The sequence below is a fragment of the Helianthus annuus genome, chromosome 5 (genome assembly GCF_002127325.2).
Source record: "Helianthus annuus cultivar XRQ/B chromosome 5, HanXRQr2.0-SUNRISE, whole genome shotgun sequence".
In the NCBI taxonomy this organism is placed as follows: Eukaryota; Viridiplantae; Streptophyta; class Magnoliopsida; order Asterales; family Asteraceae; genus Helianthus; species Helianthus annuus.
In genome coordinates this window covers 168,397,954-168,422,784 of record NC_035437.2, presented here as the reverse complement: position 1 = coordinate 168,422,784, position 24,831 = coordinate 168,397,954, and the positions used below count along the sequence as shown (strand labels likewise).

The following is a 24,831-nucleotide window of genomic DNA, read 5'->3' as shown; positions in this document are numbered from 1 at the left end:
TTGTAATTATCTTAGGGTTAGATAATTGGGATTACGTGAGGGTTGGGGGAGATGGAGGTGGAGATGAGGCGGAGAAGGTGGCGATGGTGGGAGTGGAGATAACATGTTGTGGTGGCGCTGATGGTTAATGGTGGTGGTTGTGGGGGCGGTGTAGTGTAAAGGAGGTTGTGGTGGTGCTGATAGAAGGTGGTGGTCAAGGTGGTTTGGAAGGAGGCTGTGGTGGTGGTGGTAAGAGAGATGGAGTAGGGAGAGAGAGAAAGAAAACTGTTCAGTAGTTTATTTAGAGAGAGAAAGATTAGAGAGAGAAAAAGATTAGTGTATACGTATATAGTACTAGTAGGGTGCCCGCGCGATGCGGCGGGGGCGACACTTTGCATTGTGGCACTTGTTTCTGGTAGTTTTCTTATTTGTGTAATATTTATGATAACATTATTGTGGTGAATATATGTCATAAGTGTTACGCATATGTAAAATTTTGTTTTTTTATAAAAATTAATAATCAAAAGACAAAAAATATTGTTTTTTTTATAAAAATTAATAATCAAAAGACAAAAAATAAAAGATAAGTTGTTATAATTGTAAAGTATGTTTATTTTATTGGTTAAATTATAAAGTATAATTTTATTCTTTAAAGTTCATAACTTTTTTTAAATATCCACATAGTACTCATCCAATAAACTTTAAGTTTAAAATTTTCATTTTTATAAAAATAATAAATAAAAGTATTTGACTTGTAAGTACGTTTTAGACCTTTAACTTAAATTGTTAATTTTTATTTTTTACAGATATAAAAAATTTATATTGTTATAAAATTTCAAGAACCGTTTTTATATAAAAAAAGATGTTAAGAGTTTATATCTTTATTAACTTTATATCATACTAAGTTCAGATTTTTAGTTCCTAACTAATCTTATCTATATGAGTATACTTTTAACTTATAATCCATAAAAATATGCAACACAATCTACTATGTATCTAGTAAAGTTGGTAAATAATTCTTTTGAAACTAACTATAATATTATCTATAACAATATAGTTGAACTTATATTTCCTAAAAATTTGCAACACAATTTAGTATTTATCTAGTATAGATTGTAAATTCTGGAGTATTTATTTATACTACTTGTTACAAAAATGTTTATAAAAGAATTATTTTTTTTATAAAAACAAAATGTTTTGTTTATAAATAAAGTAAAAAAAATTGTTTTACACATGTAAAGTTTCGTTTTTTAATAAAAGATAATAATCAAATGAAAAAAATAAAAGTTAAGTTTTTATAGTTGTAAAGTAAGTTTATCTTGTTGGTTAAATAATAAAGTTTGTAATTTTTTTCTTTAAAGTTCATAACTTTTTTTAAATATCTACATGGTACTCATCCAATAAACTTTAAGTTTAAAATTTTTGTTATTATAAAAATAAAAAATAGTAGTTGACTCGTAAGTACGTTTTACACCTTTAACTTTAATTGTTAAATTTCGTTTTATATATAAAAATTTATATTTTTATAAAATTCTAAAAACAGTTTTTTTTTTTAAATATGATGTTAAGAGTTTATATCTTTATTAACTTTATATCATAGTAAGTTCAGTTTTTTAGTTTAGCTTTAAAGTTTATTACTTTATTATTTTTTAATTAAGAAATACAAATTATTAGATTAATATCCAAGAATAACTGCAATATTTTATAACTTCAGCTTTGACTATATCTAACTGCAATATTTATTTATTACAACTTTATGATATTGACTTATATAAATTTAGCTGAATTGTAAATTTAGGATGGGTGTACCTATTGGCACACCCAAATGTCTATATGCACACCAAAAATAGCTTTTTTGTCCTATATGCACACCCTGCAGTGTCGAGCTGTAGCCAAAGCGCGGCGTTTTGGTCCGGTCAACCAGACAAAAGACTAACGGGTGTCTGACGGGTCTGTTGACCGGACCAAAACGCCAAGCCTTGGCCGCGTTTTGGTCCTGTCAACCAGACAAAAGACTGACCGGGTGTCTGGTTGCCAGGACCAAAACGCGGCCAAAGCTCGGCGTTTTGGTCGGTTCACCAGACCCGTCAGACACCCGTCAGTCTTTGTCTGGTTGAGCGGACCAAAACGCCGCACTTTGGCCACAGTTCGACACTGCAGGGTGTGCATATAGGACAAAAAACCCTTTTTGGGCTGACTATCTACACACCAAGTGTGCAAATAGTCTCCCCCTTTAGGATACTAACTTTATTTTGAACTTTGTTAGTATGATCAATAACTGCATTATATTAACACAAAAAATAAAGTTAAAATATAAAATAAACTTTATTCATACGTCTAAAACAAACATAACAACTGGAAATGAAAAAAAAAACATAAAAACACTTGATAGATTTCATATTAGACTGCATGAAATTTGTTCCACTTCTGAATTGACACTCAAGGTATTTTTAATCGGGTTTTCTGGTTTGTGCTTGAATTGACAGTATCTTCTAATTCTATTTCTTTGTCATTGTTCTCAGAATCGTCTAAATTAATAACCTCACTCCATTTCCATTTAGAGAGTCTCTTGGATCTCTTCCTTTGAGTCCCAAACTTCCGATCCTTAAAAAGGATAAAAATTGAATACAAAGGTTAAAAAAAGATTAAATAATCCTTAAAATTACATCTTCACTAAATTCACGTTAAAGATTAGACTTGTATTGACTAAACATTGCACCATAAGAAATAATATCAACACTTTTATCACCATCATTCTGCAATAAAACACACAGATAATAACATAACGATCATGTTAATATGAAAGATATACACAAACATAATACTTAAAAACCAGCAAAATCAATACCTTAGAAGCTTGTTCGACAACTGGGTTGTTTAAATTGGCATGTTCATCATACAACCGAATCTGAAAAATCAAATAAGTTAACATTCACATAAAAGTAAATAAAAGTAAACAATTATTCACTGTTGCGATATAACAGAACTGACCTTAGAATTTTCAATCTTGCATGCTTGGTTTTTCGCAACAATTGAATTCAGAACTGAATCCATTTTTTAACTTTGTTTAGCAATAGATATAGGGGTGTCCTACTATGTATTTATAGTAGTAACTATAGAAATGTATTAGGTTTTAATTTTAGATTTGACACCCCTTTATTTAGGAAGTTTGTTGTGGTTAGTTTTAAGTTTTTATAAGATATATCTAAGTATAGATATTAGGCAGTTTTAATAAAATAAATATGACACATAATATCTTTATTTTATGGTACGGTACTTTTAGTTCTTTTTGTTCTTGTTTGCATAGACGGAGCTCATCTTTGTAGATTAGGCGCATTATATCACAAGTATTAATTACTTGTACATTAAAGCATTATCGACTTGTACCTTTTAATCCGTGCGTCGATATTGAATAGTAACTATAGAAGTGCATTAGGGTTTAATTTTGGATTTGTCACCCCTTTATTTAGGAAGTTTGTTGTGGTTAGTTTTAAGTTTCTATAAGATATATCTAAGTATATATATTATGTTGTTTTAATAAAATAAAATGTGACATAATATCTTCATTTTATGTTACGATACTTTTAATTCTTTTTGTTTTTGTTTGCATAAATGGAGCCCATCTTTGTATGCATGCATTAGATCACATGTATTAATTACTGATACATTAAAGCATCATCAACTTGTACCTTCTAATCTGTGCGTCGATATTGAACAAGACAACTACCGAAACGTCGACAAAAATGTGTAGGTCGTCATGCTATCTTTGGATTTTTTTAAGCAGTATAGTTTATAAGATATGTCAAGAATATGTAAAAAAAATTATAAGTTTGTTGTAGAGAGGTGAATTGTAACTAATTATCTATAATTTTGTTAAAATCTCAAGGATTTAAGTGTAATAAGTTTGGGGGCTAAAAAAATCTTTCTATAATAAAGGGGGGGGGGAGTTCTTAGTTTTTTGGTATCTTAAAATACCCCTCTCTCATGCATTATAATATAGTATAGATTTTAGTTTTTTAAATGTTTTTGAACTAATAAGGTGAAAATACAATTATACCCTCATGTGCCTAACATATGATCTGATTTAACATAAAAAACTAACCGGGTTAGGGCTAAAGGACATAACGTGCAGGATTTTGAAACGTTAAGGACAAAACTTGTTAAATTTAAAGGCAAAGGACACCGCCTGCAATTTGGTACAAACATAAAAGACAAAACTTGTAATTTACTTTAGTTTATATTTGTAGGATCGTTTGCTGACCCGAACGAGTCTATCAGAGGAGTTTTAATCAGTTTCAGGTGCGGAAAACAAGAAACTGATGTAGAAACTGCTAGCAATTCACTTAAATCACTGATTTGATTGATATTACAGCTTGTACAATCACAAAACACACCGGCAGCACTTCGGTATGAAAAACAAGAACGTTCCCCCTGATTTCGCTCGGAGTGACTATATATAGCACTCTTGATTCCGCTCGTAATAACACAAGACCTGTTGGAGCGGAATTAGCAAGAATGTGATTCCGCTCGAAAGTGACTGATGTCATTTCAGGCGGAATAGCTCTCTTCGAGCGGAATCAGCTTCTTAGGCACTAAAACATGCTAATTTCTCGTACAACGTGTCCTGATCTATACAATCTAATCTAAGACTCGATACAAGACGAAGTCGACAGATGCATGCACTAACAATATTTAAGTTCTAAGGCTATAGGGTGTGGTCATGACCCAAACCACTAGCCCCTTATTTATTTTAATTTATCTTTGTTTAAAGAAAAAGGAAATGATTTGTTGAAAAATGGAAAGTAGGACCATGGTTGCCATGATTTAATCCATTCAAACCATGGTGGATCAATCAAGGGGGTGGTGTAGCCTTCTATTCATGTTCTTAGGGGACAAATCATGTCCCAACCATGATCCCCACACCTTATAGCCTAAGTTGGATTTAGACATTTGCGGTAAATTGTCTACTCTTTCGCGCAAGTTCCCCACTAGTTTTTTAATATTTGAAACTTTATTTATAAAAGAATTGTATTATTATATTAGGCCAAACTTATTGCAAATCCAAAATCTTTGGTAAAAAGAAAGAAATGACGTGGATAGAAAACGGCGTTACAGCTCCGTCTCCCAGATATAAAATACGAAACGGAGACCGTTTGAGAACCATTTCTTCATTCTCTTCATCAAAAGCAAGCGCACACACACACATCTTTGAGAGAGAGAGAGTGACGATACTATCTTTCATAACAAGTTGTTTTGCTTCTTCATCGTCACCACAATTCTTCACTGTTGCAACACCAACATAATTCAACAACAAATTCCAGTTTTCCACCAATATATACATCATCTGAGATTCAATTAACTACAGGATTCTTCTAACAACCTGAATTCCGTTCAATTTTTCGAAATTCAGATCACAGGTACGCATCAGTACGATCTGTATATGATTCTGCTTCAATTACCGATATTTTCGGAGTCGAATTATGTTATATACGAAGTGTTTAGTGTTGAATTCCAGCAATTCTGTTGTTTCAGAACATTTATCATCGTTAACAGAATTGAAAGAACTTGAATGCACTTTATGTATTAAATTAAACTTTTTTTTTTCATTTTTTTTTGCTGAATTATGATCTGAAAATGATGAAATCTATTGCATCTAACAGAATTTTGGCGCTTCTTCTAGATCTGGTCAGCTAATTTGAATCTATAAATCTCACACAGGTTTCCCGCGATCTAAGCGAAGAGATTAAATTAATATTATTATTATTATTAGCAGTTGAAAATATCAATAATTAGATCCGGAATCTGTGAAGCAGTTTTCTGAAGATGGAATTTTCTCAAGCCCGGCCCTGTGGAGCCCCAGGTACAATCAGAAAGAAAGAATTAACAATTCTCATCATAACCGTAATTGTTAAGCAGCGGTTATGTTGATTTTGCAGGTGTCAAACCTACACACGACTTTCTCTCACTTTATTCACCTGCTCAACAAGATCCAACCCGTAGCATTCAAGGTAAACTCAACTATTTTCCTTTAATTATTTATTGTACGGTAATTACATCTGGTGTTTGGATCAAATACAAATAACTACGGGGGTGCAAACGAGCCGAGCTTTAACGAGTTTGAGCCCGAACCTAAAAAACAAGCTCGTTTAATAAACGAGTCTGAGCCTGAATTTCGATTATCGAGCTCGAGCCGACTCGCAGCTAAAAAGAGCCTGCTGTTTATATATTTTTTATTAATATATTAAATATATATATTTAAATACTAATTATTAATATTTATAAATTTATGAAAACAAAAATACTAAATTATATAAAAATAATAATTATAAATTAATAGAAATTAGTTAGAATATGATAAACGAGGTGAGCTCGAGCTTGGAAAATTACCTAAGAGCTCGAGCTCGAGCTTTCGTAAGTGAAACGAGCTCGGCTCGTTTGTACTCCTACAAACAACTTTTAATATACAAATAATATATCCAGAGTATTTATTATTAAAGTAATTAAAAAAATATTATTATGCTAATTTTAGTTTAAATTACTTTAGTTATTTATACTAGATCCCACCTCGTTATATTTCCTTTATTATTTACTCTTTATAATTATAATACATTATTGGGTAATATTTGTTTGGAATAATGGAATTTAATAATCCCAACTTTCACCGGTTGGCTGGCAACGGAACCAACTTCAAAAATAGCCACTGGCGGTCCCAACTTTTGACATTTTGTAAAACATTGGACCCTTGCTAACATCGTCCAAGGGATGTTAGTGGTGACCGCCAGTGGTCCAACGTTTGAAGTTGTGACCACCCTCTCCTACTCTCCCAGCAAGGGTCCATTATTTTACAAAATGTCAAAAGTTGGGACCGCCAGTGGTTATTTTTGAAGTTGGGTCCGTTGTCGGACAACTGGTGAAAGTTGGGATTATTAAATTCCATATTCCTATTTGTTTTGTAAACAACAAAAGAAAAGTTGACAAACTTTACAAAGGAAACAGTTGTAGCTTGATAATATTATCACCGTTGTATTACTAAAATAAAAGATAAGAAAAATTTGTAAGTAATATAAATCATATAGATGCTGTTATGTGTCAACCAATTTTTAATATGTATCACATATTCGTTTCTCAAAACTGTATGTCTTGACTCTTGAATGATTATTGAATGTCTTGTTTTTTTAATCCTTGTGTGTTTTGTTGTTGGATGTGAGACAAGGGGTGAGAGAGGTGTAATTGGATAATACAAATATGACAAGATAAATAATCTGAATTGTTTAATACATAACAAAACATCAAGTACAATTATTGTGTTTATGTTAATGTAAAATCATGTAAAAGGTCATTTTCATGTATCAAACTACTTTAATAGTTTTATATTAAGTTTATTAAAAGTATATCATTCTTAATAAAATTTACAAGCCAATTTAGAAAGAGTAAACTGCCATTTTGGTCCCTGTGGTTTGGTCAATTTTGCCACTTTAGTCCAAAACTCAAACTTTTTGCATCTGGGTCCCTGTGGTTTCAGTTTTATTGCCATTTTGGTCCAAAAATGAAATCAGGTCATATTTGTCTCATAAAATCCTGTTATTTTGTCATTTTCTGCAGGGGCAAAATGATCATTTCTTTTTTATAAATAAATACCATATTTTATAAGACAAATATGACCTGATTTGCCGCTGAGGAAAATGACAAAATTGCAGGATTTTATAAGACAAGTATGACCTGATTTCATTTTTGGACCAAAATGGCAACAAAACTGAAACCACAGGGACTCAGATGCAAAAGGTTTGAGTTTTGGACTAAAGTGGCAAAAGTAACCAAACCTCAGGGACCAAAATGGCAGTTTACTCATTTAGAAAAAAAGAAACTAGTCAATAATAATATGACATGTGACTCAAAAACAGTAAATCATGCCTTTTAGCTTTTCTTTTTCTCATAAAAGTTATGTCTTTGATGGTATTTTAAATTGACATATAAATTTTCTTTAGGGTCAAATGGATAAAAAAAATTCAAACATAATAAAAATGGATGCGTGCATGATTTTGTGTAAATTAATTCGTAGAAAATGATGTATTATTTTGATAGAGAAAAAAAAAAACAAATAAACATAGACGTCTAACAGGTGTCAGTCATGTCATTACGACAAAATAATTAATTTAAAGCTTGTATGTCATTAAGGTTAGTCATGTGGTGTTGTTCGTTGGTGTATTTTGATTTGAGAATGGAATAATAAAAGTAAAATGTACTAGATTATATAATATGTTATATTATAAATAATAATATGAATATAAATTGAATTGACATGATATCTGATTATCCACAAAAGGAAAAGAACCCAGGAGTTAGGTGATACCCGTGACCCCCATACTGGGTCCGGCACACGGTTTGGGTGGGCCATACCATTTCGATTTTAGCCCGACTGACTGTCAGGACCCGACCCCCACCCGTGGAGGAGAAAAAGTGAGCAGGCTTTCAGATACATGTATGTATGATGTGTTGCCATTAGGTTTTGTCGTTATAATTTCCCAATTTCTGGTTTCAGTTTCTTTATGACACTTCACTAGTTTAGTCCGTACACATTTTCTCATAGTTGTTTACATCATTAGTTAATAACATATTTAAGAAGTGGTTGTTATAACTAAAGTTTGTTCAATGAGTAAAAATACCAATAAGATTTTAGAACTTAAAAAATACCAATAAGATTGAAATGTAAGTGTTACAGATTTGTTTTATATAATCAATCTGGTTAATTAATCCCTATAATCCCAATTAATCGCTGGTTGATACCTCACCACCCGACCAACACCTAACGAATTTAAAACTACGAAAAATTATAGTCATTAAGATTTTGTTTTTACATGCTCATAACATATATAATATTGTGTTTGGATTTACTATAAGTTAAGATTTTGTTTTTACATGCTCAAATCAATATGTTTATTAAAAAAAATCGATATATTCTCAGTTTTTTTACATGCACGTTTGCAATTCATGGGTATAACACTACAACGTTTGTTTTCTAGTTTATTATTAAAATTTTGTCAATATAGGCATTCAATGTAATTGTTTTCGAGTTTATTATTAAAATATACAATGTACATGTCTATATTGTGATCCCATAAAGTTGAAATTTTAAAATTATTTTAACTTTAGATGCACATGTTTATGTTCACTGGAAAATTGGATGGCCAAAGAATGTTTTATAAAATAGACGAAGAGAGAAACAGAATTAAAGAGAAAGAGATTAAATAATTGTGCAGCCTTTATATATATATTAAAATTCAAATAATTAGAGAATAAAAATAACACATCATCACATATGGCAATATAAGAACGTATGCGATGCTTGCAATTTTTAAGAAATAAATAGCTAAGTAGCATTCTATTCATCTCTGAAATTGTTATTATTAGGAATTAAAACGTAATTACCATTCAAAAAAACATTTTATAATTTAATAGTGTGTCCAATTTCACAGTATTTGAATCTTGTTAAAAACCAATAATTATAAAATTACTTGGTGAATATTTTTAAATAATTTACAAAAGGAATGAAAATCCTTTCACAAAATGATATAGAGTAAACTGCCATTTTGGTCCCTATGGTTTGGTCAATTTTGCCACTTTAGTCCAAAACTCAAACTTTTTGCATCTAGGTCCTTGTGGTTTCAGTTTTATTGCCATTTTGGTCCAAAAATGAAATCAGGTCATATTTGTCTTATAGAATCCTGTTATTTTGTCATTTTCCGCAGGGGCAAAATGATCATTTTTTCTTATAAATAAATACCATATTTTATAAGACAAATATGACCTGATTTGCCCCTGAGGAAAATGATAAAATTGCAGGATTTTATAAGACAAGTATGACCTGATTTATTTTGGTCCAAAATGGCAATAAAACTGAAACCACAGGGACCCAGATGCAAAAGGTTTGAGTTTTGGACTAAAGTGGCAAAAGTAACCAAATCTCAGGGACCAAAATCGCAGTTTACTCAATGATATATAATCAAACTTCATTAACATAATTTTGTATTTTTCCTTTAATATAATACATCAATTTGTGATATCTTTTTTTCTTCATATATCCAGGTGATTATCTTAAAACTCAGGACTTCTTGCAACCACTAGAACAAGTTGGGAACAAAGAAGGGAAATACATTGAAAAGTCAACTCCTCCAAGTATGGTGGAGCATGGTGGGCTGGGGACTTACAATGTTGCATATATGAACAATATTCAAAGCCAAAAGGTAGCAAAGGCTGAGGGGATTGCGATCTCGGCTGCACAATCAAGTAGCAGCAATAACACCAATGATGAATATTCAAACTGCAATTCCTACAGAGGGACTGGTTTCGCCCTGTGGGAAAACTCTAAGGGAAAGACAGGGAAGGAGAATGTTGCAAGATCCAGGCATACCACTAGAGGTAACAAGTTTCTGGTCTTATTTGCTTTGCGCCGCAATTTCAACCCATTTTTAATAGTCGATGCATGGCGGAAGGAAATTGATATATTGTTAAATGAAAAAACCAATACAAGAAACGCGTGAATTACTTAATTTAAAGATTTTACACGCTTTTACAATCAAAAGGAGACGTTTCCGTCCATTACTTATGGGCCCTGTAGATCCCAAAACACTTCGGATCACAGTCATGTTGATCGAATCACACACAAACACATATTGATTAGGTGTTTGAATGTGTGTAATGATTAAAACTGAGAAAATAGATGAAAATGGAAACCGAGACACAAGCAAACATCAAAATGATAAAGATCCCAAATTATCTGACTAATCAGCTCCGGGATACACAAATTATGCCCAAAAACGTAATACACCTTTAGTTACACACTAACACCCGTAAAACCCTATTGTGCACCTACCAGGGGCGGAACCAGAGGGGGGTCAAGAGGGTCCGCTGACCCCCGGACATAGAAATTTGTAAGATTTTTATATGTACAATCACAGATTTTTCTAGGAAAAAACTTGTTTTAGACTCTCTGGTTGTAGCCGATAGAAAAGTGAGTCTTATAATGACCCCCTGACAAAGAAGTTCTGATTCCGCCACTGCTACTAACCCATATATAGTCTGAGGCCCGGCGTATTTGATAGATACACCGGCGCCTCCTAAATGCGCCGCCCAAAAAGGATTCCATCCTTTATTTACAATCTAGTCCCTTGGCTATGGTTTATCCCACTAAACACCCTAAATATCTAATCTAGTATCAACAGTCTTTAACGGTTCCAACAGGCCATATAACTCCAAACGGAGCAAAAGTTATGCCTGTTTTAAGTTGAGTCATTATCTAGCCCACTTGCCTTTGTATATATGAATCTGTCAGTTCTTGGTTGAGCACCTTATCAAGACTTCAAACCAAAATAATTTAGTTGGGTATAGGACAAAAATCTCGAAATTTGACTAAATTTATTTATAAAACATACAACCTTGTAATACCGTGTTTCCAATGATGATTGCTATAGTAGTTATAACTAACACATTAATTAGTTATAAAATCGACGAAAAAGTGTTTGTATCTCAGGCCAACACTACACCGTGCGTAAACCAGTCTAACTTGTTTAATAGATTAATAGATATACCTTATGTAAATATAGATAAGATTATGTAATTAGTTCTTCCCTAATTTATGGGATTGTATTTTGTATATATTGAGGTGTCAATCAATGAGAATAATTCAATTGAGCCATAATATTCTTCATGGTATCAGAGCCTAACCCTAACCCTACTTTCTTTTTCTCTCCCATTGCCGTCCGCCCCTTCCTCTTCTCGGCCGGCCATGGCATCCCCTCCCATTCACCCCGCTGTCACAGTAAACAACATCAAAAACTCTATACCCTTGATCCTTGATAGTCAAACCGAACATTATAACACTTGGGCCGAACTCTTTGTCCTCCACTGCAAAGCATATGAGGTCTTCGACCACTTACAGCCCCGTGAGGACGCGGCATCCTCCTCCACAACCAAAGAAGCAGCCGACAAAGACAAAGAAAAAGCTCCTGCCGTCAAACCCAACTATCTTGAGTCATGGGAACGGATCGATTCCATTGTTCTACAATGGATCTACGGTACCATCTCTCAAGATCTCATGCACACCATCATGACCACCAACACTACCGCTTATGACGCATGGTGCCGTCTCAAGAACCTCTTCCTCGACAACCAAGCTGCTCGCACCATTACTATACAAAACAAGTTCTTCAACTCTCGGCTCGAAAACTTCTCCAGCATGACCGAGTATTGTCAACATATGAAGCTTCTTCACGATCAACTTATCAGTCTTGGTTCCACCATATCCGAGAATCAGCTTGTTCTTCAGATCCTCACCGGACTTACAGATCAATATGAGAGCATCTCCCTAATTTTGCAGCAAACCCAACCGCTCCCGGACTTCTACAACACGCGCTCCCGTCTATGCCAACTTGAAGAACGGAAGACCGCTCAAGCGAAGACATCAGCTCAAACTGCCGGCACGGCACTTCACACCACCACCGATTCGCCCCGCCGCCCTCCCTCCGAAACCCGCAATCATGCTGGCTCTGATCGCGGACGCGGCCGAGGCCGTGGCGAGGTCGCGGACGTGGTCGTTCCTCTAACGGTCGTGGTCGTTACCCTCCTTACCAACCACACTACTGGCCGCCACCTCCATGGGCCGGCTACTACCCACCACAGCCGACATCTCCTTGGGCCCAATGGTCTCCTCCCCCATGCCCCTACCCATCCAACCCAAATCCTGATCCACCGGCCCAACATCAATCGGCCCAAGAAATCCTTGGCCCAAAACCGAGCACTCCCTCTTCGGCCCAAACGTATGCTACTGATATGCTCCAACTGACATAGCACAAGCACTATACAACTTGGCTCTCCATCACAACGACTCTTCATGGACCATGGACACCGGTGCGACAGGTACAATGTCTCCTCAATCTGATAAGTTTCCGTCTCTTTTTAATTCTGGCACTATTCGCAACATTATTGTTGGCAATGGCAAAACCATTCCGGTACTCGGACAAGGCAACATCACCCTCCCCCCACCTTTCCATCCCTTTAAATTAAACATCGTTTTATACGCTCCTAATCTTGTTAAAAATCTTATTTTCGTACGTCGTTTTACTACTGATAACCAATTATCTGTTGAATTTGACCCTTATGGTTTTACTGTGAAGGATCTCAAGACCAAGAAACCTATCCTACGGTGCAATAGCTCGGGGGACCTTTACACTCTCAACCCGTCCAACATCACGAACCTCACCACTGCATCCACTTTTGCAGCTATTTCTCAAGACATCTGGCATCAAAGGCTCGGCCATCCTGGCCCAGCTATTTTACAAACCTTAAAAACTTCTTCTTCAATTTCTTGTGGTTCTTTAAACAATAAAGTGTGTCGTGCTTGTATTTTTGGGAAACATACTAGACTTCCTTTTGTTGCTTCTAATACAACTACTCGTTTGCCATTTGATCTAGTTCACAGTGATGTTTGGACTTCTCCCATTATTTCCAATGGGGGACACCGTTACTATGTCTTATTTTTAGACGATTACACCAATTTTTTATGGACATACCCTATAGCCAACAAATCCGATGTGTATGCCATGTTCACTAAATTCACCACTTTCATTCAAACCCAATTTGGCACCAAAATTAAACAATTTCAATGTGACAACGGACGTGAATACGCCAATAACCAATTTCATACGTTTTGCACCACCCATGGCATGCACTTCCGTTTTTCTTGTCCACATACCTCCTCACAAAATGGTAAAGCCGAACGCAAAATAAGCACCATCAATAATTTAATGCGTACTATTTTGGCCCACTCTTCAACTCCAAACACTTATTGGCATCATGCCTTTGAAACCACAACATATTTATTAAATATTATTCCAAGCAAAACACTCAACTTTCAAACCCCTACCCAACGCCTATACCATTGCTTGCCATCTTACGACCACTTACGTGTGTTCGGGTGTATTTGCTATCCCCTTATACCTCATACAACCATACACAAACTCGCCTATCGTTCCTACCCATGCGTATTCCTCGGCTATCCTTCGAACCATCGAGGGTACAAATGCCTTGATCTCAAGTCCCGAACCATCACCATCAACCGTCATGTCCTTTTTGACGAGACCATATTTCCCTTTTCCAAACCTCATAAACACACAACTCATTCCTACAAATTCCTTGATACCCCTATACACCCTTATCTTCGCCAACCTACCCACCCAACAGACCCACCTGCTTCACCTCCTACCACTCCTCTGGCCCACACACCAACCCCACCCACCCCTACAGCCCAACCGCAACAGCCCACACCCACCCCTACGGCCCAACCTCACCCTTCTAGTTCCACAGCTCACACCAGCCCCTCACTTATCACCTCCCATCCGGCCCAAACTAACCCCTCGGCCCACTCATTGGCCGATGCTTCCTTTCCCAGCCCACTGCCTTCATCTCCTAGCCCAACTCCTAGCCCACTAACGCACCCACCACCACCCGTTCCACCCCATCGCACCATACAAACCCGTGCCATGTCGGGTATTTCCAAACCCAAACAAATTTTCAACCTCTCCTCGACCTACATTGCACCTATACCAAAAAATCCCACTGTTGCCTTATCTACACCGGAATGGTTTCATGCCATGCAAACCGAATTTAATGCTTTAATTAAAATAAGACTTGGGAACTTGTCCCGAGACATCCTGACATGCATATTATTCGTAGCATGTGGCTTTTTCGCCATAAATACAGGTCCGATGGCACGTTAGATCGATACAAGGCACGACTTGTGTGTGATGGTCGAAATCAGGAAGTGGGTATTGATTGCGGGGAAACTTTTAGTTCGGTTGTTAAACCGGCCACCATTCGGACAGTCTTAACGTTGGCGTTGTCACAGTCTTGGCCCATTCATCAACTCGATGTTACAAATGCTTTCCTTCATGGAAATCTTACGGAGACTGTATACATGTATCAACCCATGGGGTTTCGCCATCGAGACTATCCAGATCATGTGTGTCGTCTCAAGAAGTCTCTTTACGGGCTTAAACAGGCACCAAGGGCATGGTACCAAAGATTTACGGATTTTGTTACTTCCATGGGTTTCGTGCAAAGTCGATGTGATAACTCTCTTTTCACATATCATTACGGGGGTGATGTTGCGTATTTATTGATCTATGTCGATGATATTATTCTCACCACGTCTACCGATTCACTACGAGTGAAACTAATGGGCAGCCTCGCGGCTGAATTCGCCATGAAAGATCTTGGACCTCTTAGCTACTTCTTGGGTATTACGGTCTCTCGCATCGGTCAGACTATGTTTCTTTCACAAAAAATCTTATGCCTTGGATATTGTTAATCGTGCGGGTATGTCCTCATGCAATCCGGTCGGTACACCAGTCGATACAAAGCCTAAGCTTGCCGCTACATCTGGTACATCGTTTGAAGATCCCACGTTATACCGAAGCCTTGCGGGTGCTCTCCAATATCTCACGTTTACTCAGCCCGATATTAGTTATGCAGTTCAACAAATATGCATTCACATGCATCATCCTAGCATTGATCATTAGCAGGCATTGAAACGCATTATTCGTTATATTCAAGGCACGGCCAACTATGGGCTCACTTTATCATCGTGTTCGGATATCTCTCTCCGGGCGTATACCGACGCCGATTGGGCCGGGTGTCCTGACACCCGTCGCTCTACATCTGGATATTGCGTTTATATGGGGCAAAATCTTTTATCTTGGTCTTCTAAGCGGCAATCGACCATCTCGCGATCTAGTGCTGAAGCTGAATACCGTGCAGTTGCTAATGTTGTTGCTGAAATTTGCTGGCTTCGCAACCTTCTTCTTGAATTGCGTCGACCTTTCTCCAAGGCCACCTTAGTGTATTGTGACAATATCAGTGCAATCTATCTGTCGAGTAATCCCGTTCAGCATCAACGCACGAAACATATCGAGCTTGACATTCATTTTGTGCGTGAGCAAGTTCAACGCGGCACGATACGGATACTTCACACCCCAACTCGACTTCAGATTGCAGACATCTTCACCAAAGGCTTACCTCGGGTTCTATTTGACGACTTCCGCTCCAGTCTCAACATTCGTCCACCTCCTGCTTTGACTGCGGGGGTGTAATAGATATACCTTATGTAAATATAGATAAGATTATGTAATTAGTTCTTCCCTAATTTATGGTATTGTATTTTGTATATATTGAGGTGTCAATCAATGAGAATAATTCAATTGAGCCATAATATTCTTCATTGTTCATCCTGCCACCTCTTTCATCTTATGTAGGGCTGTAAACGAACCGAACGAACACGAACAAGGCCATGTTCGTGTTCGTTCGTTAAGGAAACTAACATGTTCGCGAACTGTTCACGAACGCATACCGAACATAAGTTAATGTTCATATTCGTTCGTTAAGGAAATTCAATTGTTCACGAACAGTTTGTGAACACTGGTCTCGAACACAAACGAACGCAAGCAAATAAAAAGGAACGCAAACGAACATTTAACTTGAAATTAGAAAAATGAAAACATTGTTATTCTTAAACATTGGATATAAGTACTTAAATACAACCATCAAATGATAAATCAAAACACAAGAAGTCTACCACACCACCAAACGATGAATAAAGTTTAACTAACTTAGACATAATTATCCCCAAAAATGTCTTAAAATGTCCAAATTTTAGCTAACTTAGAAAGGTTTCAAGTTTTCAATATGTTTAGATAAAAGACTTATTATTTATTATTTTCTAATATAATCAAACGAACATATTACCAAACGTTCACAAACGTAGTCGAACGAACGAGACCTGTGTTCGTGTTCATTCGCTAAGCTAACCGAACGAAATTTTTTGTTCGTGTTCGTTCATTAAGCTAATCGAACGAACATAAACAAACTTCCCGCCGAACGGTTCACGAACTGTTCGCTGAACGTTCGGTTCATTTATAGCCCTAATCTTATGTTTACAATTGAAATAATGCAACATGTGCCGAACACTTAACAATAAGAAGCATGATGTTTATTTGTGGAAACTAAGATTATTTAGTTAATGTGTTTTACAGATGGGATGATGAAGAATGGAGTGACGTGGATGGAGCGGGCATCACAATCATCATCCATCCATAACAATCCAAGCACCGCCTTTAGTGCTCTCTCAACCTCTCAGTCAGTCATATACCTCATCTGCTATAAACAGTAAACTCTTCGCCTTATTACTCAACGCCAAATTAACCATCTTTGTTTATGTAACTTTGTAGTCCGTCATCTTCGAATAAGCATCAGTATTTTGCTGATACTTTGGAATTTTCTAAGAGTGTTCAAGAAGAGGAAGACGTCGGTGAAGAGTTTATTATCAAGAAAGAGCCTTCCTTCCACCATAAAGGCACTATATCAGTTAAAGTTGGTACTGCAATTCCCGATCAAAAGTCCAACAGCCCACGATCGAAGCACTCTGCTACAGAACAGCGTAGAAGAAGCAAAATCAATGACAGGTATGTTTGTCTAACCACAATTATCCACTTGAATGCGTTAAACGTCAAAATGAGTGTGTCGAGCAGGATGTATAACGGGTCAAAACGGGTAGTTTTGTATGTAACACACTTGTAGTACACAATACACTACTTCTAACCTATCAAGTGACCCGCCCCGTCTATCATAGCACCTCTACTAAACAGTATTTATGCCAATATCCCAAGTGACTCTTTCAATGATATTACACTACCAACTAAAATTCTTTTGATCCTTGTGCAGATTTTCAAAGTTGAGAGGAATCATCCCTCATGGCGATCAAAAGAGAGACAAGGCATCCTTTTTGTTGGAGGTATTATACTAGACCAACTAGTGGTCAAACGAGCCAAGCGGCTCGCGAGCTGCTCGAGATCGGCTTGAGAAAAAGCTCAAAACGAGCCGAGCCCGGGCAGAGCTTGAGCCTAAAATAAAGTTCGTATATTTATTGAGCCTGGCATATGAAGCTCGTCAAGCCTTATCGAGCCTTATTGTAATATTAGTTTTTATTAATATTTAAGAACATTTACCTCCTATTTTAAATTGTCTAGTAAACGAGCCAAGCCGAGCTTATTTAAACTTATTTACGAGCCGAGCCCGAACCTAAAAATAAGCTTGTATAGTAAACGAGCCCGAGCTTCACTTATCGAGCTCGGTCTTTTATTTATATTATTTTTATTTAATATATTAATTAATAGATAATAAACGAGTCGAGCCCGAGCTGAGCTCGAGCTTGAGAAACTACAATGAGCCAAGCTCTCATAAGTTAATCGAGCTCGAGCCTGGTTGAGCTCGGGCTCAACTCGGCTAGTTTGCACCTGTAAGACCAACATGTTTCCTGTTTTGTGATTATTAACTTAATTAAATAAAACCAACAAGTTTGACCTTTAATTTTTTTTTATAGGTTATTGAATACATTCAGTTTCTACAAGAGAAGGTGCATAATTATGAGGATTCATCTCATGGGTGGACGTCAAAAACAGTTCCATTGGTAAGTTTACACATCCTCATATAGAAATATGAATTTTGCACCTTACAAGTCTTAAGTTCAAGGCCGGCCCGTAAGGCTTATCAACCTAGGCTAAGGCCTAGGGCCACCCAAAAACAAAGGCCTCCAATTTTATTTCTTTTCATATATTAGACTTATGTTTTTTTTTGGCATTTAAACAACGTTTCTAGGCCCAATATTTAGAATTTTACACTAGGAGTCCGCACTGTCCACGCACGCAACACATCAACCCTAGTTGGCGTCTTTTGAGTAAGCAATGTGAAATTGAGTGCGGATTGAGCGAAATTATGGCCGATATTAGGAAAAGTCATCGCTCTGGTTTTTCGATGTCTCAAATCTCAATTCATTTATACCAATAATAAGGCCCTGACTTTGTAGTTCGCTTAGGGCCTCCAGAAACGTTGGAACGGCTCTGCTTAAGTTATAGGTTGATTCAAACCATCCACAATAGTTTTGTGTTGATTCATCAATGTTAAACTTTTCCGCGTTGTTTCTAACAGAATAACCAACCATCCGGCATCTTTGTTGATGAACCGCCACATCCAATGAGACAAAACCTGTTAGATTCTAACATGATCAACTCTCTGGATGCTACCAAGGAAACCAGCCAACCGACAAATGAACCATCTCCGTGTCCTGATACGGGCCCACAGGGTCAACCACAGTTATCGCATACCAGATCATGTAAAACCGACTGCACTATTACAAGTGATATGTTGAAAGATCAAGAACTGGTCATTGAAAGTGGCACAATCAACATTTCAACCATCTACTCTCAAGGGTGAGAATCCTTACCGTAATATTTTTTGGTTAAATTATATAGATATTTAATATGCTAAGTACAAGTTTTTGTAACTTGCAAGTTAACTTTGACCCGTTTGACCCATTCCAAACTAATTATTTTTACTCAAAAACAGATTGTCTAGTGCTATAACAGAAGCACTAACGAGGTCGGGTTTGGATTTAACACATGCCAATATCTCGGTACAAATCGATCTTGGAAAGAGATCAAACACTAGTACGCTTGATTCCTCACCGCACGACGATCCCAAGGTACCTAATCCTTTAATTACTCTAATGAAGCTTTGTAAAATCTTAAACTTATTAGTTAGTTTGGTTCTGTGTTTGCAAAAGGAAAAGGAGACTGCGTCGGCTCATGATCAGTCGGAATGTTATTCGCAATTAGCAAACACTTGGGAAGAGGAGAGTGGTAAAGGTTGCAAGAGGTTGAAGACAAACAGAAAGTAGAAGTTGGTATAATAGTTTCATTCTAATTTAATCATTTATTGTCCTCTTTAACATGTTGAGGATGATCATTCTTGTAATTGTTTCTGTGTACATGAAGTTTTTTCACCTTAAATTTTGTTCACATTTGTTTGGTGGGGTGGGTGTGGGTGGGGTAGGATTGGGGGGGGGGGGGGGAACTCTATTATTCATTGTTGTTTTGCTAGAAACTGAAGAGCTGATTTTTTGTTGCACATGGAACTTTCTGCCCATGAATATGCTTTAGATTGTAATTGTAGTGGAGCAAGCTTTCATGAATAATGCATTTCACTATTTTACCCCTGATATTGGTGAAGGGTAAAATAGTAAAATTATCAAGTCCGTTGGTTAAAATAGTAACACTAATTGATGAAGGCTGTGCAAAATCACTTGGGGTCTAAATGAATTGAGTTGATTTGAAAGATTGACTCGCTAAAAGCTTGAATCGAGCCAAATTAAATTATACACGAGCTTCAACTGAGCTTCATATTTTAGTTTGTGAACCTAAACTTGGCTATTATTAATATAATAAACATGTAATTATGTAATAGTATGACAAAATAACAAAATAAAATATATTATATATGAACTTATAATCATAAATATATACAAAAAGAACTATATATGTATATAAATATATATATATAAACAAGTTAGAGGTCGAGCTTTAGACATAGAACTCGAAATGAGTCAAATATCAAGCTATCTTAAATTAAGCGAGTTGATCTTGACCTTAGAACAACTCAGAGTCAGCACCACATAAAATTTTTCTCCTAAAAGAGTTGAAAGAAGAGTCGACGTCAACTAAATAGTCTGCGCACACACACATATAAATTTACAAATAATTCCTTCCAAATCTCATTCAAAACTTTCATATGTTTAAACAAAATCAAATAACTAAACGAACCCCAAAGAAGAAAAGTATCAAACGTACGTAGATTTTTACTTATCGATCATGCTTTGATTTTTATATAAACTTCACATTGTACGGTTCAAAGTATTCCCGGTTGAAAAGTCAGCTTTTGCAATCTAATCATACAATAAAACACATAGAATGAATGAAGTCAAGAAACACCCTTTCAACTTTCATTTTTATTAATTACTAGTAGGGAACCGGTGTGATGCGACGGAGTGGACAAATTTAAAAGCTCACAATCACCAATTAACCAAAAACATAATTTAAATATACTAAATGTTGAATATAATGTTTGTGTTCTCTCAAGAACAGAAAAAGACAATGAAGCAAATCAAAAACTAAGTTACCAAATAAGTCAAGTTAATCGACAAGAACATGGATCGCGTGAGTCGTATCAATGGAAATAGAGGTGGTAATACTATGAGTAAAGAAACATAGAATCTTTACTTTAGTTTGGTAATCTAAGCAAAGCAAAACAAATTCGATTCGCCTACATTTTATTTATAGTTTGCATGAAATTCATGACTTATATCATGATGTGTGATTCGCTAGTTATCGCTAGTTATAGTACCTCTATAGGCGCGTCTTAAATTATAGTGAAATGCCACCCTAAATATATATCAAATTCTTCATTTTAAAAATTTTCCAAAGAGTGCATTACACGTAGAATCCTTGTTAGATGTTTTAAAACTTTAAACCATTAGTTATTATAAGAAAATTAATAAACAAGTGGGTGAATTTTAGAGTTAAGTTTAGTAAGTCAATGTGTGAGATACAAATTGATTTCTTTGTTTCAAAAGTTAGTTTCGGTTTGATACATGAGGTTTACTTATTTGAGTATGAATTCTTGTAATTTTACTAATCATGGCCTCATGATTGTGATACTATTTGACTCTGGATGGCTGACTCCATCCAACTTAGACGTTAATTCTTGAAACTTCGTTAACATTCATAAACCTTAGGCTATGATTTGAGGCTACTCGGTGTGGGGGATCGTCCATGCCCGGCCTGGCCCGGCGATGCCCCCAACACCATTTCCATAGGGGCGGCGGCGTCTTCGGCGACATGGAGGAGACGTTGATGCCGGGCCTCCTCCTTCTCACACACACATATACATATAACACTTGTATATATATATATATATATATATATATAGGGGATGGTTCAAATGAAAACCACTTTTATTGTGAAAACTCGAAAACTAACTAAAAAAGCCTAAAAAAACCTAAAAAACATACAAAATTTTTTTTTTAGAAAAATCGCTACTTTTTATATATGGAAAAAAAATTAAAAAAAAAAAAATTCGGTTGTACTGCACATGTGCACTAATACGGAAAGCCTAAACCACTTAACCCACCCCCCCACCGACACCCCCCAAAAACCTAAACCCCCCACCCCCCCCCCCAAAAAAAAAAAAAAACCTAAATTCACCCTCCCACCAAAAGCCTAACCCCCCCTCCCCCAAAAACCTAAACCCCCCCACCCCCACCCTCCCGAAAACCTAAAACTAAACCCTAAACATAAACCCGAAAAAAACCTAACCCCCCCACCCCCACCTCCCAAAAACCTAAACCCCCCTCCCCCCCTCCCCCACACACACCCAAAAACCTAATCCTAATCCTAAACCTCCAAAAAAACTAACCCTAAAAGCTAAACTAGAATCAAAAAGCTAATTTTAAGCATGTAATGCACATTGTAGTACATGTTATATTGCACATGTGCACTACTATAATAATAGTATTGAAAACAAGACGACACCATAAATCTTTTTTTATGTCATAAAAAATATGCTCGAATATACTTGAATGAAAGATAAGAAAATTTGTAATCTTATGGTGCCATTTTTGTTTTAAAATGATAACGTATGGAGAAATGGGAAATGTTTGAAAAGTTATATATTTTTTGTTCCAATTTTACCCCTCCTTCATTAAAAGTCTTCCCCCCTCCTTTTTAGTGGGTTTTAGTTAGTTTTCTAGTTTTCACAATAACTAGTGGTTTTCATTTGAACCTTCCCCTATATATATATATATATATATATATATATATATATATATATATATATATATATATATATATATATATATATATATATATATATATATATATATATATATATATATATATATATATATATATATATATATATATATATAGGACAAAGATCCGTTAGGAACCACCCTTTATTGCGAGAACCGCGAGAACCAGTGTGAACACAAACAGTAATACCTAAAAAAATCTAAAAAACACCCAAATTTTTTTTTTATTTTTTTACTATTTTTTATATAAAAATCGCTACTTTTAGTATCCAAAAAAAAAAATTTTTTTTTTTAAATTTTAAATTTTTTTTTTCTTTTGGCTACTAAAGGTAGCGATTTGAACATAAAAAATAGTAAAAAAATAAAAAAAAAATTAGATTTTTTTTGATTTTTTTAGATTTTTTAGGTTTTTTGGGGGGTTTAGTTTTTAGCATTTTAGCTTGGGGGTGGGGGGTGGGGGGGGGTTAGGTTTTTGGGGGGTGGGGGAGGGGGTTTAGGTTTTTTTTTTTTTGGGGGGGTGGGGGTTTAGGTTTTTGGGGGGTGGGGGGTGGCGGTTAGGTTTTTTAGGGTTTTTTTTAGGTTTTTTTAGGTTTTTTTAGCTATTTTAGGTTGTGTTCACATTGGTTCTCGCGGTTCTCGCAATAAGGTGGTTCTCGCATGAACCTTACCCTATATATATATATATATATATATATCTCAGGTTCATCCTCCAATTTTTAGGTACATCCCCTTTGCCCCATCCTCATACACATCCTACGTGACGGAGCATCCTTTGAGGACTACCCTCCTCCCACACCGAGTAGCCTGAAAAAAGACGAGAATTCATACTCAAGTGGTCAAAGTAGGTGAATCTTCAAATCGAAATTATCTCTTGTTTCATATTACTAATCAAAGAGTGGTAAATGAAAGACTAAATTTGCTCCTAAAATCATAAATGAGAGCAATGTGTCCAACTTGGAATCATTCAATCATTTCCATATTTGACACAGATTGTATAGATACATACATATCAAATAACAGAGTTGAGATCTTGTACAAACAGTGCTAACTGTAAGAACAGATCTGAACCATTTGATAGTTTAAATCAAGGGTTGGGGTTGATTATAAATAAAACCCTTATAATTAAAAATTAGTAATAACAAGTTAGGATAATTTCATAAAAATGCTAGTCATTTGACCATTTTCAATTAAATACAAATTCCACCAAGATTTTTTAAACTAAAATAACTTTTATATACTTCATTATTTTAAAAAAATATATATATACAATAAAATCAAGTGTTCTTTTTATCTTTAATATGAGTACCATATTGCTATACCTTTTTTTATTTATAAAAGTAACTTTTAAAAAAGTTACCAAAAGTTGTTTTATAATTGTGCTGATAATGTGCTGATTATGTGTTAATTACAGTATAATACAAACAAACACCAAAAGTAGATATAATCAGCACATCTGATGTGCTGATAATGGAGAACGATTGAGGATGTTGTGCTAATGTCACGGCCCCCGCGCCCGGTTTGACCCGGTCCAGGAGCCGCGGAACAGAAACCTGTGGCACAGCGGAAGTCTTTAACATGATCATTTAAACTTAAAAATGTCCGAGTATTATTTATTTCATAATTCGAGATAACCCCGTAATTTACAGTAGATGAATTTCATAGGAATTCCCTTATTTTACAAAACATGTTTATTTATTTATTTAGTCGAGCCACTACTTCAAGCTTGGGAGTGCTCCATAGCACTTGTACTTGATTCACAGTAGGTCACCTGAAACATGTTGTAAAAATATTTTGTTAGCGGGGAAATACTGAGTGAATCATTCAATTTGAGAAAGGACACATAGTTATCAATTACAGCATAAGAGCGATTACAATGGCATTTATCTTATTTTTATCTGGTGCCGGTGTCACCTCCTGGTGACGATGGTCATGCCACTATTGGGTCCTTCCCCAAGTAGTGACGATTATCACTGTTAGGACTTATTTGCCTAACCTGTGTTAGGGCTTATTAACCTAACCGTGAGAATTTAGTAATGTGCACAATACCCCACTAGCCAGTGATTAAGATAACCACGACTTAATCTCTGTAATTATAACATTTTGAA

At 35.7% G+C, this 24,831-nt stretch overlaps 1 protein-coding gene across 3 annotated transcripts; it reads left to right on the top strand.

Annotated features, from left to right (window-relative positions):
* The first annotated feature begins 5,149 nt into the window (after positions 1 to 5,149).
* LOC110928949 (transcription factor BIM1) lies at positions 5,150 to 19,880 on the top strand. 3 transcript variants are annotated; one of them, XM_022172022.2, is made up of 12 exons: positions 5,150 to 5,396; positions 5,640 to 5,697; positions 5,793 to 5,839; positions 5,916 to 5,987; positions 10,063 to 10,395; positions 17,061 to 17,163; positions 17,256 to 17,489; positions 17,749 to 17,818; positions 18,407 to 18,493; positions 19,012 to 19,292; positions 19,429 to 19,564; positions 19,646 to 19,880. In XM_022172022.2, the coding sequence occupies exons 3-12, from the start codon at positions 5,803 to 5,805 to the stop codon at positions 19,757 to 19,759; spliced, it is 1,467 nt and encodes a 488-aa protein (XP_022027714.1). In that variant the 5' UTR covers positions 5,150 to 5,396; positions 5,640 to 5,697; positions 5,793 to 5,802; the 3' UTR covers positions 19,760 to 19,880. The 3 variants fall into 3 exon arrangements, with proteins under 3 accessions (XP_022027714.1, XP_022027713.1, XP_022027712.1); XM_022172021.2 differs by lacking the exon at positions 5,640 to 5,697 and having other exon boundaries at positions 5,698 to 5,839; positions 19,646 to 19,871; XM_022172020.2 differs by having other exon boundaries at positions 5,640 to 5,839; positions 19,646 to 19,871.
* The last annotated feature ends 4,951 nt before the right edge of the window (positions 19,881 to 24,831 follow it).